This window comes from Pan troglodytes, chromosome 5, assembly GCF_028858775.2.
Source record: "Pan troglodytes isolate AG18354 chromosome 5, NHGRI_mPanTro3-v2.0_pri, whole genome shotgun sequence".
NCBI classification, from domain to species: Eukaryota; Metazoa; Chordata; class Mammalia; order Primates; family Hominidae; genus Pan; species Pan troglodytes.
In genome coordinates, this window is record NC_072403.2 from 97,455,555 (window position 1) to 97,473,573 (window position 18,019).

Below are 18,019 nucleotides of genomic sequence, written 5' to 3' on the forward strand. Positions count from 1 at the left end.
TTATATAATGAGTGTAGTACAGGCTATAGTCATTAAATTAAAACCTAGTTTTAGCACTAGATATATTGTTCATCAATGATGTGAGTGAGATTTTTCCTGAGTCAGAAAATAGTTTTCTAATATGTACTGAAATAATATTTTCTCAATTTGGGGGGCTATTCCCAATGTAATGGATATTAGCACCACACACTTTTAAGTTTATTCTGCATTATTTTGACATTTTCTTCATTACTTTCTTAAGTCTAATCAACTGATGAAACAATAAATAAAGCCCTGATTTGTATGTAAATTTTTGCCTGTATATTTTTCTTTCCTCATGGACTTGGGAAATTTTCTATGATCCTCATGGCTTTGCAGCTACTTACTGTATGCACTCTCACCTTGTTTGCAGCATTATCAGCTCCAGGACAGCCGAAATCCTTCTTGGTTCTTTCATACTATCGCCCACTGTGTCTAAAGTAGATTTTAAGTTAGTGTTACTTGAATTGCAAGTACTACTACCACTGAAGCAGCAACTCTGTTTCCATTGCTTGGGGAGAAGACCAAAAACACACATTAAACACCTGGAGAAAAAAAGTAAAACCACATTAAAGTGAGATTGTAGGAACTGACCAGAAATTTAGAAAAGAGAAAAACTCACTGCTGTGTGAAGAAGTCAAAGGAACTTCATGTTGACTTGAACAAGAAATTAAAGGAACCCTGGGCCTTGGCCTGAGGACAGACTGGAAATGGTGGTTTGGAGAGAAGAAATGAGGACAAAGGGAATGTGTGAGGAACAGTGGAAGGTAGAGTTGGCTGGATAAAATGAGACTTCAAAATGCCAGTTTGCGAAGCTTGAACTGGGTGCAATAAACAATCAAAGGCCATTTTAGATGTATATGAAAACAAATGGCATGGAAATGATATTGAAGCAGAAATCTGGTAGCATCCCCAGAACAGGAATTTCAGAAACTATTGCAGTAGCTTAGGTTTAAAAGACAAGAAACAACAAATGATCAGTTCCCCAGTGATCAGTGATAGGTCATGTTGATACCGTGTACCCACAGATACCAGGCAATGAGAAAGGCACATAATCTCTGTAGCATTCTTCCTAAACATCCACAGCTTCAGTCCAATCATGAGAAAACATCAGACAAACCCAAACTGAGGGATAGTATACAGAAACCAGTACTGTTCAAAAGTGTCAAGGTTTTTGAAGACAACTGACTGAGAAACTGTCACAGATTAGAGGAGGCTAAGAACACAGGAAAACTAACTGCAATATGGTATCCTGAATTGGATCCTGGAATAGAAAACGGACATTAGTGGAACAGTTGGTGAAATTAAAATAAAATCAGTAACACAGTTAATAGTTTTGTATCACTGTTAAGTTTTTAGTTTCATTGGTTATATAAGCTGTTAACATAAGGCAATATGGGTGATGGGTATGTGGGAACTCCCTTTATTACCTTTGCAACTTTTCTGTAAGTCTAAAATCATTCTTTTTTTAAGTTAAAACAGCAAAACTACCAGTTCTTTTACCTGCTTCTAGCAGGTGCTCAAAGAGGGACAGAGCAAAACCTTGCAAAGCATGACATTAGAAGGTGTCCCAGAAGCAAGGGTCTTCTGTAGCCCCAGGCACTGCTGCTCCCAAACTGCATGGCCTTTCTTGGCAAATGATTTGCAATCTCCGAACCTCAGGTCAATGTCTTAAAAACGGGCACAGAATGTCTTTTCAACAAATGGTACTAAGAAAACTGGATATCCACATGAAAAAGAGTAAATTTGGACTCATACCATATATGAAAATTAACTCAAAATGGATTAAAGGTCTAAGAGTTTAAATTATAAAACTCTTAGGAGAAAACATAGAGGAAAATCTTCCTAACATTGTATTTGGCTATGACTTCACTGCGACACCGAAAGCACACGCGACAAAATAAAAATAAAATAAAATAAAATAAGACCAGAAAAGCAAAGAAGGGCAGCATCCCTTCCCGTCCTGATAGCTGCCGGATTTTACCCCAATCGTGTTTCTGCTTCCAGGAGCTGTCCACGCGTCGCCTCTGTTTTATCACTAAGGTTTTAATTGTGAATAAACGAGGAACTGGATTCGAATGATTTCTTAGTTTCTGAGATTTTTTTTGTCTAAGCATCGTAGACTTCGTGCGTTCTCAACCCAATAGGAAGCGTCACATCTCAGTGAGCTTCGGCTCTCACAGCCCGAAACTGCAAGGAGCTCCTCTGCCCGGCCTCTCTTTACTCCTCCTCTCTGCCCCTCAGCTCGCTCATCTTTCTTCCCGCCCCCTCTCTTTTCCTTCTTTGGTTCTTTGAAGTGATGAGCTAGCGCAACCACAAACCATACATTCCTTTTGTAGAAAAACCCGTGCCTCGAATGAGGCGAGACTCAGAGAGGACCCACGCGCGGGGCGGACCCCTCCAATTGCTTCCTCGCGCCCCCGAAAGAGCAGCGCACCAGCAGCCGAACTGCCGGCGCCCAGCCTCCCTGGTCCGGCCGGGATGCGGCCGATACCCGCTCCCCGCCGGGAACAACCTCTCCACTCTTCCTGCAGGGAGCTGGTGCCAGCCGACAGCCGCGCCAGGGCCGCTCCGGGTACCAGGGTCGGATCGGGTGACGTCGCGAACTTGCGCCTGGCCGCCAAGCGGGCCTCCAGGCTGAAGAAGGACCCGCCCCGGCCTTGACCCGGGCCCCGCCCCTCCAGCCAGGGCACGGAGCCCCGGCCCTAGCTGCTCGCCCCTACTCGCCGGCACTCGCCCGGCTCGCCCGCTTTCGCACCCAGTTCACGCGCCACAGCTATGTGTCCCCGAGCCGCGCGGGCGCCCGCGACGCTACTCCTCGCCCTGGGCGCGGTGCTGTGGCCTGCGGCTGGCGCCTGGGAGCTTACGATTTTGCACACCAACGACGTGCACAGCCGGCTGGAGCAGACCAGCGAGGACTCCAGCAAGTGCGTCAACGCCAGCCGCTGCATGGGTGGCGTGGCTCGGCTCTTCACCAAGGTGCAGCAGATCCGCCGCGCCGAACCCAACGTGCTGCTGCTGGACGCCGGCGACCAGTACCAGGGCACTATCTGGTTCACCGTGTACAAGGGCGCCGAGGTGGCGCACTTCATGAACGCCCTGCGCTACGATGCCATGGTAAGACCCGAGCCCGCGCCCGGGATAGTAGTCCCGGACTGAGAGAGGAGCCGGGCTGGAAAAGCAGCGGATGGCAGAGTGTGGCAAGCCTAGGTCCAGGGCGCGGAGAGATGTGGGGATAAAGTGAGACTCCGGCCAGTGTGCCAGCTGGATGCATAGAAGTCCCTTGGACGATTCGTCTTAAACGGACGTTATTGCGCCTCCACTAGGAGATGGGAGTATTTAGAGGAGCAGGACCCAGTCCTGCCTGCGAGGGGCTTCAGGTGGGGTGCGTAGAAGCACTGACAGTTATCCAGAGCTAGGGACTGAATCGGATCCCTCACGCAACTCTCATTTACTGCTAGATCTTTCAAAGAATGCTTTATCTCAGTCTAGATCTTTCGAAAAATGCTTTATCTCAATCTTATTGAAAGGGAAACAGCGTCAAAGAAGCTGAATAAATTAACAGGCACCATCCCCGCAAAAAGGGAGACGTGATAAGAATGGACACCAGATCTCTTTGACCCCGGAGCTTGAGAGTAATTAAGCTCACAGCTTTGGGGTAGATTCTCTGTTCAATTACCTTCTATGTGACCTTGAGCAAGTTATTTACTCTTTCTTGCCTCAGTTCTATCCTCTATAAAAATAAGGATCATAATTGTACATAGTGCACATAGTGTGGTCTCTATATTATTACCAGACACATAGTGTGGTGTCTATGAATGTTATTACCAGACACTATAATATAGGGTTAAGAAAAGAAAGAAAGAAAGAAGAAAGAAAGAAAGAGAAAGAAAGAAAGAAACTTCAGAGAGAGCCAAAATGTGGAAACACTTGGGTTTCAAAGGATTTCAATAAAGTAGGTTTGGCAGCAGATTTAGGAAGAGTCCAACTTAAGAGATAATGGGCTCTTAAAACATGTGCAAAAGTTTAGTTCAAAGTCCCAAATGTTCTGTTAAAGGTAATGCCTTTTCTATTGCACTAAATTCTAGAAAGGGAGCAGAGGTGGTTGCACAGTAATAAATAAGTACAACCAAGATGTATATATGGTGGTTAAAAAAAAAATAAAACCACCACCCAAATTTTACCCTGTGTAAACGCCTTGAGTAAAGGGATTCAGCAAGACTGTGGAGAAACTTGGGAGAAGAAAACTTAAGAGCTTTGGAAGAGGAAGAACAGAGAAATCTCCAGAGAAAGGTCCAGAGAAATCTGTGAGGTCCACAAGTGTGGAAGGGAAAGGGAAGTGTGATCAGGCTGGGATACAGAAGGCTAACAGTACACTTTATATGAGAAGAGCTTAGAGGTCAGGAGAGCACAATGCTGAGGGGTTTGTTTGGTTTTATTTTCCCCTCTGGAAACTTGGAGAAAGGAGGACAGGAAAAGATGATAAGAGGGCACCATTGTTTGGTTTTAAAGGTCCCTCCCCAACCCCCCACAACAAGAAAGCTCATTTTAATGAGATGAGAGAAGGGGAGAAAGCTCCCTCCGTTCTGATGCTTTTGAGCTTATCAGGGACACTCTGCAGCAGAAATTCCAGCTGATCCTTCAGCCTTCAGAGTTCATGAGGTGGGGCTCACACACATCTGGATTTGAAGAAGAATCGTGGGTTTCAAGAACTCTGTGGTCTCTTAAGCATTGGTATTCCACAGCTACACTTCCCTGATACTTTGCACTCAGTAATGACAAAATAAATATTTGTAGAATTGAGTTGTTGCTACCCTGTGTCTCCACTTCCTCCCAGAAGGGTAGAATAAACTTACATGTGTTTGTTTTATTTTGCATATAAACCACGACTTTGTAAATTTTACTTTTTGTGACACTCTTTTCTCCACAATTGTGTGAACCCTTTTCAGTGGAAAAATAAGAATGAAGAATTCCTAGTTTTCCCTAATAATATTTCCCTCTTGTAAGTCTAGTTGAGCTCCTGGTGTTAATCACGGTATCAAATGTTTATGATAGGACATCTAGGTGAGGCCTGAGTAAACTGCTGTAAGTTACAGCCTATCCCTTCTGTGTTTGTTCAGAATCCTTTTTGTTGGATGAAATTACTTTCTTTCAAATTTTGCTCAAGAAAATTGAATTGGGTTCTGAGGAAAAATAGGCTACTTACGTAATGTTGGCAGGGGGTAAAGATTGGGAGCGGATCATATGGCAAGGTTAGATGGCTGTGTCCTCCGGACTTACCCTGTGTAGTTTGGGAGTGTGTCAAACATGATTTGACGTGCATAAAATCCCAGTTCTGTAGTGCTAAAGCATGTGCTAAAGCTCTGCTGTACTCCAGTATTGCACAGATGTTTCACTGTCAATTGTTTATATTATGCTAACCCTCAGAGAATTTATTGCTGTTGTGGTATAAACGTTCCTCCACCGTAACCACTCACCGCATATTGATTCCTACGACACTGGGGATTCAAATCAGGGTGGAAAACAGTTGTGGAGGGGCATCTCCAGTTTCCTGGAGACTGGACCTAGTTCAAAGGAGCCACATAAAAGGACTGAAGCATATGGAGGACAAAGAGGAATTTCCTAGAATCCAGCTAAAACACAGGAGTCCCCTCGAGCAGGAACTTCCAAGGAGGTGTACCCTTTCTAGACCTACTGGAGTAATCCTGATTGCTGTAGAGGACCCAGGGCAATCCTGGAGACCCCCTGGAACCACTACTAGGAAGAAAACTGGGAAGAGGATGGCAAAACTCTCCAGTTAGTGTAGCTGTCTCAGTGGAAGCACTGTTGTCCCCTGAGGCATGAGGAAGACAGCATGGAAGCACTGACAGTATGCACTTGGCCTGGTTACTTTCTCTGAGCTTCATGTTCCTTAGCTGTAAAACAGGAGTGATAACCCCCATCTTGCAGAGGTTTTGTGAGGAATACATGAGATAATCCCTGCTGGTGCTCACTGAAAGTTAGTTTCATGTGCCCTGGGTGGGGAGGAGGGGAATTGTGAGGAAGGGAAGGTTTGGGTTGTGCATCAGATTATCTGATTCTCACAGCCTGGCACAGTCTACCACCTGCCTGCCCTCTACCATCTTACCTAAGTACCATTGCCTAAACTATTTTTGTTATAGTTACTCATTGAGCAGACTTATGAAATCTCCCCACAGCACAAAACTGAAGGTATCCACCTCCAGAGGTGAGATTCTCACCAAGACAGGCTGTGGGGAAGGTAGCTTTGAGCAGGTCTCTAGGGTCCCCTAGAAAGGTGCCTTTTCTCTGCTTGGCTGCTGCTTCTGAGGCGCTGGCTGCTGAGCCCACTTCCTGCCCATAAGGCTGCAGCCTTAGCCCTAGCCAATTGCTCCTAAATGGGGGAGGCAGCAGCCAGGGTGGGAACCATGGCCCCCGCCTTTAACTCACCCAGGGGACAGGTTAGTCAGATAGATGGTCCTTTGTTCGCCACCCTCCACCTCCCACATAGACAACATTCTAATGTGTTTGATGGACTGCATATAGTTTTGTTTCTACATGCACTTTCAAAACCTTTGTGTGCTTATATTTTATAATGGCATACCTAGTCCTGTTATTTAGCCCTTTCTGTTTCTTACTTTTGTCCTGAACTTATTGTTTTTATGATTTGTCCATGTTGCCCTAAATGCACTTATACCTATACATCACTGTGAATTGTGCTCTGTGTATTTTACCCATCTCCACGTATTTTACCCATCTGCTCCCTGGCTGATGGGTTTGGAGATGGCGTCTAACACCCGGCCTCCACAAATAATGCTGCTCCAGATATCTTCCTGGATGGTCTCACCAGAGGATTTCTACCCAGGAGCAGAATTGCTGGCCACAGGGCATACTTTGAGTACTACAAGATTGGTTTCCTCAATGACTGACACCCTCCATTCTCTTCCACCTACTCCCATCCCCAAACAGGACATGTAAATTTCTATATTTTACCTATATATCGTGGCAGTATCCAGCTTTATTGTAGGTGTAAAATACACATTGCTGCTTTATCATGTACTTTTCTAATAACTAGTGAGTTTGGACATTTTTTGATATGTTTGTTAACTTTTTAAGCTTCCTCTTCTCTAATTGCTTATTCATATTCTTTGGTATTTTTAAAATTGGGTTAGCTCTATATTTTTTGACTTTCAGGAGTTATAGGTTTTGATCTGTGATCAATTTTAGACATTGCAAATATATTATGATGATATTAGGTCTATTAATTTTGTCCATGGTATCTTTCATTGAACAGAAATTCTTCATTTCTTGTAATTGAATTAATCTTTTTTTCCTTGTGGCTTGTGCTTTTGAAAGTTTGCCTAATAGTTTGCTAATTTAAAGCTTATCACCTTTAACACTCCTCACTGGAAATTCAGAGATCACCACGGTTCTCTCTGCCTTTTAAGAGATAAATCTACAATCTGTGGCTATGCAATTCACTTCTCAGCATCACCAGTTCCTCATCTATAAAATAGAAGTTTGAACCAGCTTACCTCTGAGGTCCCATACATATTTGAACAACTGGAGCCCTACAGTGAAATGTTTTGATTCAGTGAAGGGACAGGAGGATGGGGCAAAGGTGTAGAGGCAGGAATCTACACAATGGACCAGGTTGGACCAGAGTGAGGTAGCAGGAATCATGGCAGAAGAGGTTGTGTAAACTCTAACGGCCACCTGAGAAGTTTGAGCTATGTTGCCATGGGCAGCCATGTGGTTTCTGCGTAGAAGACCACTGTGGTATAATAAAAAATAAATACTTGGTCCTTGTCCCCAGTACCTGTCACAGAGTTCCTAAAACCCTAGAAATTTCCTAAGTAATAGAAATGTCCTTTGTGATTCATAATAAACCCCATGATAATACCTGGGTTTATGCTCCTGCAGACTTAGGGTGAGGTCCCTAGATAGCTTCAAGATGGAACCAGTCACCAGCAAGTCCAAGAGATTAGGGGATCAAAGAGTTGGAACTTTCAGTACCACCCACTAAAGTCCAGGAAAGGAGGGTGGGACTGGAGATTCAGCTCTACACAAACTCTTGAACAAGATGTGAGGAGCTTTTTAGTTGCTGAGCATTTGGAGGTTCCTGGAGGGTGCACACCCAGGTAGGGCATGAAAGCTCCGCATTGCCCCCATATCTTGGCCTATCCATTCTTCACTTGGCTGTTCATCTATATCCTTTGTAATAGCCTTTATAATAAATCAGTGAGTGAGTTCTGTAAGCTCTCCTAGCAAGTTAATTGAAGCCAAGGAGGAAGTAATGGAAACCCCTGATTTATAGCCATTCAGCCAGAAGCACAACCTCAGGCTTGTGATCAGCCTGAAGTCAGGGCAGTCTTGTAGGATTGAGCCCTTAACCTATGGGATCTGACAGTGTCTTGAGATAGTATCAGAATTGAATTCAATTATAGGACACTCAGTTTGTGTTTTCTGGAGAATTGTTTGGTGTCTGGGGGAAATCCCACACACATCTGGTCACAGAGGTGTTCAGTGTGACAGTAGAGAGAAAAAGCAGTTTGTTTGTGTGTGTGTGTGTGTTTGTGCTTTTGTATGCTAATGAGATGATCTATGGCTGGGGGCCCTTAGATAGCTTCGGGAAGGGGGCTGGTCGCCAGAAAGACTAATTTATGACTAGAGGGTTAGAACTTTCAGTCCTACCTCTCCCACTTCTAGAGGGGAGATGGGCTACAGATTGAGTTCGGTCTCCAATAGCCAATGAATTAATCAATCATGCCTTCATGGTAAACCTTCATGAAGACCCCTAAACAACCAGATTCAGAGAGCTTCCAAGTTGGTGAACATATTGAGGTGCTGGGAAGGTGGTGCACATGGAGTGGGCATGGAAGCTTTGCCCATCCACTCCCATGCCTTGCCCTGTGCATCTCTTCACTTGCTTGTTCCCTAGTCGTATGCTTTATAATAAGCCAGTAAAGTGCTTTCCAAGTTCTGTGACTCGTTCTAGCCAATTATCAATCCTAAGGATAGGGTCATGGGAACCTCCAATTTATAACTAGTTGGTTGGGAATACAGGTGGCCCAGGACTCTCGACTGGTGTCTGAAGTGGGGGCAGTCTTGTGCATTTGAGCCTTCTCACTTGTGGGATCTGATGCTAAGTCCAGGTAGAGAATGTCAGAATTCATCTGAATTGTTGGACACCAAGTTGGTGTCCACACAGAATTGGGGAATTGGTTGATGTGAGGAAAAACCCTCCCAGCTACATAGGGAAATCATGGTTTTGGAAGATGAGCAGAAAAGGGTGGGAGGGAGAAGACAAGAGAGAAAAGGGTGGGAGGGAGAAGACAAGAGAGAAGAGGGTGAGGAAAGAGGCCAGGCAGCAGTCCAAGTGTGAGATGATAACACCTGAACTCTGGTAATTGAGGAGACCAAATCCACGGGAACCAGATGCAAAAGGCATTCTGTCTGGTAGGTATAGGGCTAAGGGAGTAAACGTGGGGGTGAGACTGGGATCAAGTCCCCTTCCTACCACTTAGAATATGTGGACTGGGAGCAGGTTATTTAATCTCATGAAACCTCCATTTCCACATGTGTGAGGTATGTGATTGTTGTCTCCACCCCTAGGGTGCTGTGGGGTTTACAAGAGATAGTAGTGCACATAATGTGCTTAGCACAGGGCCAGCCCCCAGTAAGTGCCGGCTGTACTCACCTTCTCTTTGCAGGGGTGGCTCAGGAGAGGGTGTAATCAAAAGATGATTATGAGGGTTCAAGCACCAGGCAATGGGAGAGTCAGCAGGTTTTAATGCTTCCACACAGGGGCTGGATTCTTCTACTTCCGCTTACCGCTGACAGCTGAGGCCTGCTACCTCAAGCCCTGAAATGCAGTCTGAAGACTTTTCCTGGACTTACTGGGCACTATTGGACTGTACAGGGCTGTGGCAGACAGGAGCAGTGGAAAGAGATTTGGATGGGACGTCAGAACACCCAGATTTTACTTCTTGGCTCTTCCACTTATTAGCTGTGTGAATTTGGCAGTGGTTTCCTTATCTATAAAATGGGGGAATTGGAGAGGGTGGTCTATTGCATGTTACTTCTCAGCACCTCAGCTCCTCCCCACCCCTCTCTCTTGCTTCTAATCTGCCTACATCACTTGGTTTGTCTCTGGACAAGTCTAAGTTTCCATGACAACTCTCTAATTTCTCCTTCACAGTTATTTATTTATTTTTTGGCAGCTATTTCCTTGTGGAGAGATAGCGTATGTCTTTCAGGTGCTTCCATTTGGCCACTGTTTGCAGGTGAAGAGGTTTCCAGGATGCTCGCGGGATGTTACTCTGGTAGTAACAGAAATGATGGCCTGGGGAATGGGAAGAGTATGAGCCCAGTTTTGAGCCTGAGTCTTTGGGGCTTATTTATTCATTCAATCTGCAAATCTTCATTCAGCATTACTACATGCCAGGCTCTCTGCTAAGTGCTGAGGATAGCGATCAGGACCTGCTAGGGTGAAAATTACTCTTCAGAAGATAGCAGAGTGAATAATGGCCATTCGAGTTCCTCTTAACTACACAGAGGGGCTGGGTAAGATCTATAAAGGAGAGAGGTTAAACAGCAAAGCAAAAGTGACTGAAATTCTAACACCCATGCATGGGGATTCTTGAGCTAAAGATCTGGTCTGTAGAAGAAGACACATCAGACCCTCATATTTAGCATCTAAGCCGAAATCAGCAGTAAGCATGTTTTTTCTCCCATAAAAACTTGTCCCTAAGAAGAGAGACAAGTGCTTACAAGGACTCTTATGTTAAAGGAAACTGTCACAATTACTTTATCTTCAGTCATGAAGCCTTTCTTGGGGAAAGAAAAATTAGCAATACTAGTTTGGGAAGCTTGAAAGAGAGATTCTGTTTGCAATGACACTTTTAAAAAGGCAACAACAACCAAAAATGTAATTATTCCTAAAGCTCAGGTGTCAGAAGTTGTGAATGTCTAGGGGGTTGTGGATCCCCAACCTCAGAGACAGGAACAGCACCACTCCCATCCTGGGGCTGTGGCCTCAGGCCTCTGCTTCCTCTTTTTCAGTCTAAATTCCAGAGCAGAGAGGTGCTGGATGACCAGCTTCAGGCAGGGGAGGGAGGAAGTAAAGGTAGTTTCTCAGCTCATCTTGTCCTCGTACTATTAATAGCATCTGTTGTTTTCTTAACTGAAAATTGGAGAGAACCAAACAAATCAACATCATATTGGCAGCTTTCTGCACATCACTCACAAATACATCTGAATGCTCTGTACTCTCCAGTGTTTATTTTCCTCAGCCACATAATCGGAATTTGAACATTCTTTTGACACTTCTTTTCGCTCACTTGAATAATTAGTTCTATATATAATCCAAATATTAGCTGGAGCCCTCTAGCCCCTCAGAGATATAGTTGAACCTTTCTGGACCTCAATTAGTTGGGCAGTTAATTCTGAATGTTGATGTGCCTATTTTGCATGTATGGAGAGTTTGTACGTCCCCCCTCCCCATACAAGTAGAATGCTGTCTATTTGGTACTTGCTCATTCATACATTCTTTCAACAACCAAACCCAGGTGCAGCTGGGTTGAACCCCAGGGTGTTTCCTGCCATTCAGTGTGATGCCACATTCACCTGCTGTGGCCAACATTCCTTGGCCCAGGACTGCAGGGATGGAAGCCAACCCAACATCAGAAGTGGGCAACAATGCCAGAAACCTATCAACCAAAACAAATGTAATTTGTAATCCTCCCTGGATGATGTTGAGTGATTGGCAACTGAGCCCCATCGTATAGTAAATCAGGCTGTCTCTCTTTAAAAAAGAGAGACAGAGAGAGAGAGACTCTCCCAATGTTGCCTAGGCTGGTCTCAAACTCCTGGCCTCAAGCAATCATCCCTTCTTGCCTCCCAAAATGCTGGGATTACAGGCATGAGCCACCATGCCCAGCCTAGGCTGTCTCTTTAGCTCTTCAATTATAGGGCTTCCTGCAACCTCAGCCCTTAACGAATGAGCTAGTGTGTAAGTGACTAGCTAAATAAATGTGCTGCAAACCTCTGACAAATGGCTTTTTGACATTATTAAAATTTATTTATGTGGAATAAAAAAATTCTTTTCTTCTGCATCATGCATCCTACACTGCTTTTAAAGAAACTCTGCTTTCCTTTGTTTTACCGTCTAACATTTCTTTGTTTCCCTTCTGACATGTTTCAGCCTCTTGTCATCACTTGGAACATTTTTACTGCCTCATCCCTCTAGTTTCCATTTCCTAGCCTAGCCCAGCCCAGTATTTTTGAAACCCAAATACCTGGAATTTTGCCTGATGTTTAAAGCCAAAACCAAATGAAAATGTGAAGAACCAAAGGAGATTTTATTCTTCTGTGACTCAAAATCCTGTTGTTATTGTTAAATGAACCCTGTGGGATACAGTCTGGTATTTTTAACACCTTCTGGGGGTATTTGTCAATATTTACATTTGATGTGATAGCTTATAAAAGTCCAGTGGCTTTGAGTAAACCCTGTTCACTAAGAATAAGACCCAGAAGGTCATATGAATCAACGATCAAAGAATGAAGATATTCTGAATCCAAGTTTCTTGTTTTGATTATTAAAAATACCTTGCAATTAGTTAGGCATGAGAGAAAGCTTGTGTATAAAGTTTGGCTTGTAATTCACATGAATTCTCTATACAGGCCAAAAACTACCTTCCCTTTGGGAATATACAATGACCTTATTTGGAAATTACTTCAGGTAATTATGAAGTAATAATATCTCTATTCATATGCTAAAAAGAATTCAAAATAACATTCAATTATCATCTCTTAGAAACTAAATTAAACGGGTACTCACCCAAGTTGAAATGCAAACAAATGCATGATATCATTATGTGACCCTCCCCTAGCCCTTACCCTGTCCATGGCAGATGCTAAGAAAAACTTGTCCCTAAGAAGAGAGAAGTCAATTGATTTAGCCAGCCTTTCCCACTGTGTTTGGACTGAGCCTCAGAACCCTCCTTATCCCCATACTGCAAGGAGTTACTGTCAATCAACTAGAGATGGCGCTCAAGATAAAATTATTTTCCATCCTGTACTAATATAATAATAAGCATGGAATCTATTTATTGGTTTTTTCACAACAGTAAAATATATCTTTAGCAAGTAACAAATGGTAGAGGTAATACTTTTAGATAAAGAGGGAAGAATCCTTCTGACTTTTCTCTTTATCGCATTTTACCCACACACAATGTGGATGGAATCTGCAACTGAATTTAGCAGTCACACTGAAGCTCTGCTGCATGACCACACTGTCCTGAGGCCATGTGCCAACTTCTATGTTTTTTTTCCCAAAGCTCTTCCAAGGAAGAGCTGCCACTTCTCCATTTACTCTTTTCACCTGTAAATGAATGCTGCCGTTGGTATTGAGAAAATGGGTGAATGAAAGAAATCATGACAACACTCCTGGGGTGAGAGCAAGAGGAATGAAAACACGTGGTGTGAGAGCAGGTCAGAGATGGTGGCTAACACAGGAACCAGGATGGAGGCCTCAGACTTGACCCTGGCCTGCAGGACGTTGGCCTGCATTGTCTGCAGGAGGAAACACAGAGGTCAGTGGATATCCTGCGGTCTTCCATTAAGGCCTCTTACTATTCTGGAACATTTTATTTTTATACAGAAATCTCCCACTTCCTGATCTCCCCAGTTAGAATTGATTGATCAAAGCAGTCCCTCTCCCTGTTATTAAATAATTAAATAATATGCATCAATTGATCCCTATAACCACTTAAAATGTATCTAACACAGGAGAAATCTTTGGTAAATATTTACTGAATGAATGAACAAATAAATAATTGGAGGGAGGGAGAAAGAGACAGAGTTAAATCCTGAGGCTGGAGTTTTTGGTCCTTCAGCCCCTTATCCAGTTGCCCCTGGCAGCCCCATCCATGTGACCTTGAATTCTGTCCAAGTCTTATCACTTTCTATGTGTGTTGTAATGGAAAAAAGGTTACAAAACACAGTCTTTCTGGCCTGGGGTACCAAAATAGTAAAGACTTCTGTTTTGAAAGCCTCTGACAAATGAACACAACAGCCACAGTGATAACTTTAGCAGGAAATTGAACCACAAAAAGCAAGCAAGCCACAAAGCCCTGAAGGCTAAAAATGCCTCACAGGCCAAGAGGCAGTTAGGTTGCGCCTGAGACAGAGGCTGCTTTCTTAACTGGGAAATGGGTGTCTCCAGATATATAAAGCTGTGAGGAGATCACCATGGCCCAGCTCTGACGAGCCGCTGGTACAGCATTGTTGGTTAGTTTGCCTCAACCTGCAGCAGAATTTTTATTCCAAGAGTTAACAGTTAGTTAGGCTTTTTCCAAAGGTTGAGATGACACCCCAACTCCCACACCCATTTCCGTCCTACCCAGCTTGAAACCAGGCAAAGTGAGTTAAGACATTGGGAGATGGGAGGGGACAGGAGGGGTAGAGGCCTGGCACCCCTCTCTCTTCTGTTTCAAGAGACACTTTGTGGAGTTGTCTAGAGAGATTGGGGGTAACTGCTCCTTCTGCCCCCAATCTCCCCTTAGCTCCCCACTCCTCCCTATCCTGCCAGGCCAACCACCAGCAGAGAAGGGTGCTTAGCTCCAGTGACGCTGTGAGTGAGGTACTTGTGAGGATGCATATGGTTCCTGTTGGAAATGCACGGAGGAGCAGTGAAACACCAGAAGCCCCATCCTCTCTCCTGCCCATGCCCTCATGCCCAGCCAGCTGAATATTCCTGTGGCTTCCACTTCTGCACTGTCCCCTCAGTGTCACCTCCCCACCACATTCCCACGGCCCCACTTGCTGTGTCACCTCTCCCCTGAGGGAGAGGTGACTTCCTGCCAGTCTCTTCACCACCAGGCTCACACAACTCCCATCCATTCACTGCAGGCTGCCAGACTGAGCTTTCCAAGCACCCCCGGACTGCCTCCAGCCCTACTTTCTCTTCAAGGCTTCCCACTTCCCTCAAAATGAAAGCCCTGACTCCTTGGACACCATACAGACCCTCCCTGATCTCCCAGCGATGCTCTTAGCAGCATCATTTTTTTTTCTGCCAGATTTTCAGGTGCCCTCAGTTCCAGGAGCACCAAATCACCTGGATGCCATGAGCTGCTTATGACACAGTTCAAGGTGTGACATCTTTGAGGTCTCTCCATAACACCTCTACTGCAGACGTCTGTCTCTGGTGTATCAGCTGTACCTTGCACACACGTCTCTAACCATCTGTCCACTGTGTCTGTCTGTTCACACATCAGATTGACCCTATGTTCTCTCTGACACCAGGTGAGCTCTGGCACCAGTGCCCAGCAGATGATTACTGAATGATTAATAAAACTACTCACTCCACCTACTGCTTTTAAATGGGCTCCATTTTGGTATGATTTGGTGTGTGAACCATTAAAACTTTTCAGAAGTCAGGATTTGAAACAAACTTGGTAAAAAGTAGTTAAGCAATGTCTTCATTGTAAAGTGAGAAACCAAGTTGCTTGGAAACAGGTGAAAAGCTTAGCCAACAGCTTCACAATTCACAGCCTGGCACTCCAGTAGCCCTCTCTGGACAATTGCCCAGGTTTTCTTGTTTTCATTTCTGTGTTTTAATTTACAAGTTACCTTTATATTTCTACTAATACCTTACTGGCACTTGTTTGTGAATGAAACAATTTTTTTTGAGAGTTTGTTCTGTGTGAGTGTGGAAAGTTTCTTTCATATAAGATCATCAATTCTTTTTTTAAAAATAGTGTTTTAGGTTTTCTCCTACATAAAGAAAGTGGTGGGGGTGAGGAGCTGGGGGTGGGCCAGATGCTCACATTGTATTTCTGTGATTTTGCTGTTGGAGATACTGAAGATCATTTTGCTGGGCTTTGCTCTCTTAAATTACAGAAAAGTGCATTTGGTGAAGTTTGGTGTTTTTAGTAAACATATACAAGATGTCATAGGGCTAGAATTAGTGAAGGAATAGGGTTCGTGAATGAATGAGCTCAATCTTAGTAATGAAATGTTTGGAAAGCAACAGAACAAGAGAGAAAGAGCATCAGAACATGATTTATGTACCCCATACATTTATACGAATAAAAAAAAGATCTGATTTAGGGTCATGGAAATCACATACCTAAACTGATGGTTAAACAATAAGTGGCAAGTAACAGTTTAGCTACAAAAAATGTACAGGAACACATAAGGAAACTTACATGGGAACTTTCAGAGAGGACCAAAAAAGGTGGAATAAGATTATCTGCTCTGTTATGATCCCCTGTATTTCTCTGCTCTATGTTCTTCTCTTGGGCAGTCTTTTCCTGAGATGTTTTCATGTTATTAATCAAAAATAATAGAAACGAATAAACTAGATCAATGCATTTACAAGATTTTTTGAGTGCCTGCAGTATGCCTCGGTGTGGTGGGAACTTGGTGTACTGAGGTGAGTAGCATGATCCTGAAGAGCTTAGGAATCACTGAGTTCTCGTAAGTGCAATAGAAGAAAAACTGGTAGAAGGAAGTCAAATGAAAATACAAGTTTCTAAAGAAAATAAGTATTTACAAAGGAATTTGTCTGCATTAATTTCTGTGGAAAAGTTAGCTATGTATAGAAGAAAGAAACTTGTTAGTAATTCTTTCATTCATTCATTTATTCATTCAACAGTGAATCCCTGCCGTGGTAGTACTAACTACTTGCACTGTGGTACTGCAAGGGATACATTTGCTGTGCAAGTAGTTAGGAATTTTTTTTTTTTTTTTTAGTGCTTTGTGTATGCTAGGCTTTATGCAAATATACAGCCAAGCACAGAGGTTAAGAACTTTGGAATCAAACCGAAGTGGTTCTAGTCCCAGCTCCCCCTTACAAATTGTGTGATCTTCAACAGTTCATTTAACTTCTCTAGATCTCAGATTTTCTCATCAGTAAAATGAGCGCAGTAAGAGTACCACCCTCACAGCATGAAATCAGATTTTCTGTACTCTTTACTAACTCACTTTCCATGACGCTGGCATGTGGCAAGTGATGACTCAATGCTGGCTCATTTCCTTAACTGCTTTTATTTTATTCATTCACTGCCATTCCAGAGGAAACTGCGGTTCTGAGATGTGCCCTGGGTCACTGCTGAGGAGCGGACCGAGCCTGGGAGGGAGCTACCCCTGCCTTGTTTCCTCACACTTTATGGGGTGGGTGTCAGGAATGAGGCTGGAGGGGAAGGCAAAATCAGATCCCTAAGAGCCCCCTGGACCCTGCTTAGGGTGTTTACTTCTATCATAAAGGCTGTGCTTCTGTAGAGACCTAAGGCAGAGAGTGCCAAGGTCAGGTTTGCATTTGAGAAAAATTTTTCTCGCAGCAATATAAAGAATAGTTTAGCAAAAGAAATGAGAATAGCTGGAAACCCAGTTAGGAGGCTGTGGTAGTCCAGGAGCACACTAAGGCAGCAACAATAGGTGGGTGGAAACTGGAGCATTTAGGTAAGGGAGAGGGATGCCAGAGGATGTGATGGTGAGAGAGAGGGGAGAGGGTGGGACTCCACCGCACCAGGGCTTCTGGCTTTATTGACTGGGTATATGGTGGCATCTTGGGCCAAGACAGTGAGTCACAGGGAAGGGGCTTTGAGCCTGGTAAGCTTGGGACACTTTTGAGACATTGGGAGGAAATGACACATGGCAGTTGACATACAGATCTAGACGTCAGGAGAAAAGTCAGGGCTGGAGATTTTCGGTTTACAGTTGAAGGTATGAGTAGGAATGAGATCATTTACTCAGTCCATCCCACCACATTGAGCACCATGAATCAGGGGCTCCTCTCCCCATGGGGCAAGAGAGGTGAAAAGACAGTCAAAGTCACTACTTTCAGGAGGATTAGGCTCAAGTTAGGCTGGGGAGGTGGAGAAGGCATCAAACAAATAAATGAAAACTATAACTTCAGTTATTGCCAAGTGCTAGGAATATAATGTTGCTGTTAAACTGCAAGGTGGCTAACAAGTTGGAAAGTCTTTCTTGAAGAACT

General features: G+C 43.9%; 1 protein-coding gene across 1 annotated transcript in view; it reads left to right on the forward strand.

The window, feature by feature from the left end:
• Positions 1-2,240: 2,240 nt before the first annotated feature.
• Positions 2,241-18,019, forward strand: part of NT5E (5'-nucleotidase ecto) — a 46,220-nt gene continuing 30,441 nt past the window's right edge. The window contains exon 1 of the mRNA XM_518619.8: positions 2,241-3,135. Within this exon, the coding sequence (XP_518619.3) occupies positions 2,797-3,135 (339 nt within the window). The 5' untranslated portion in view covers positions 2,241-2,796. The remainder of the gene's footprint in view (positions 3,136-18,019) is intronic.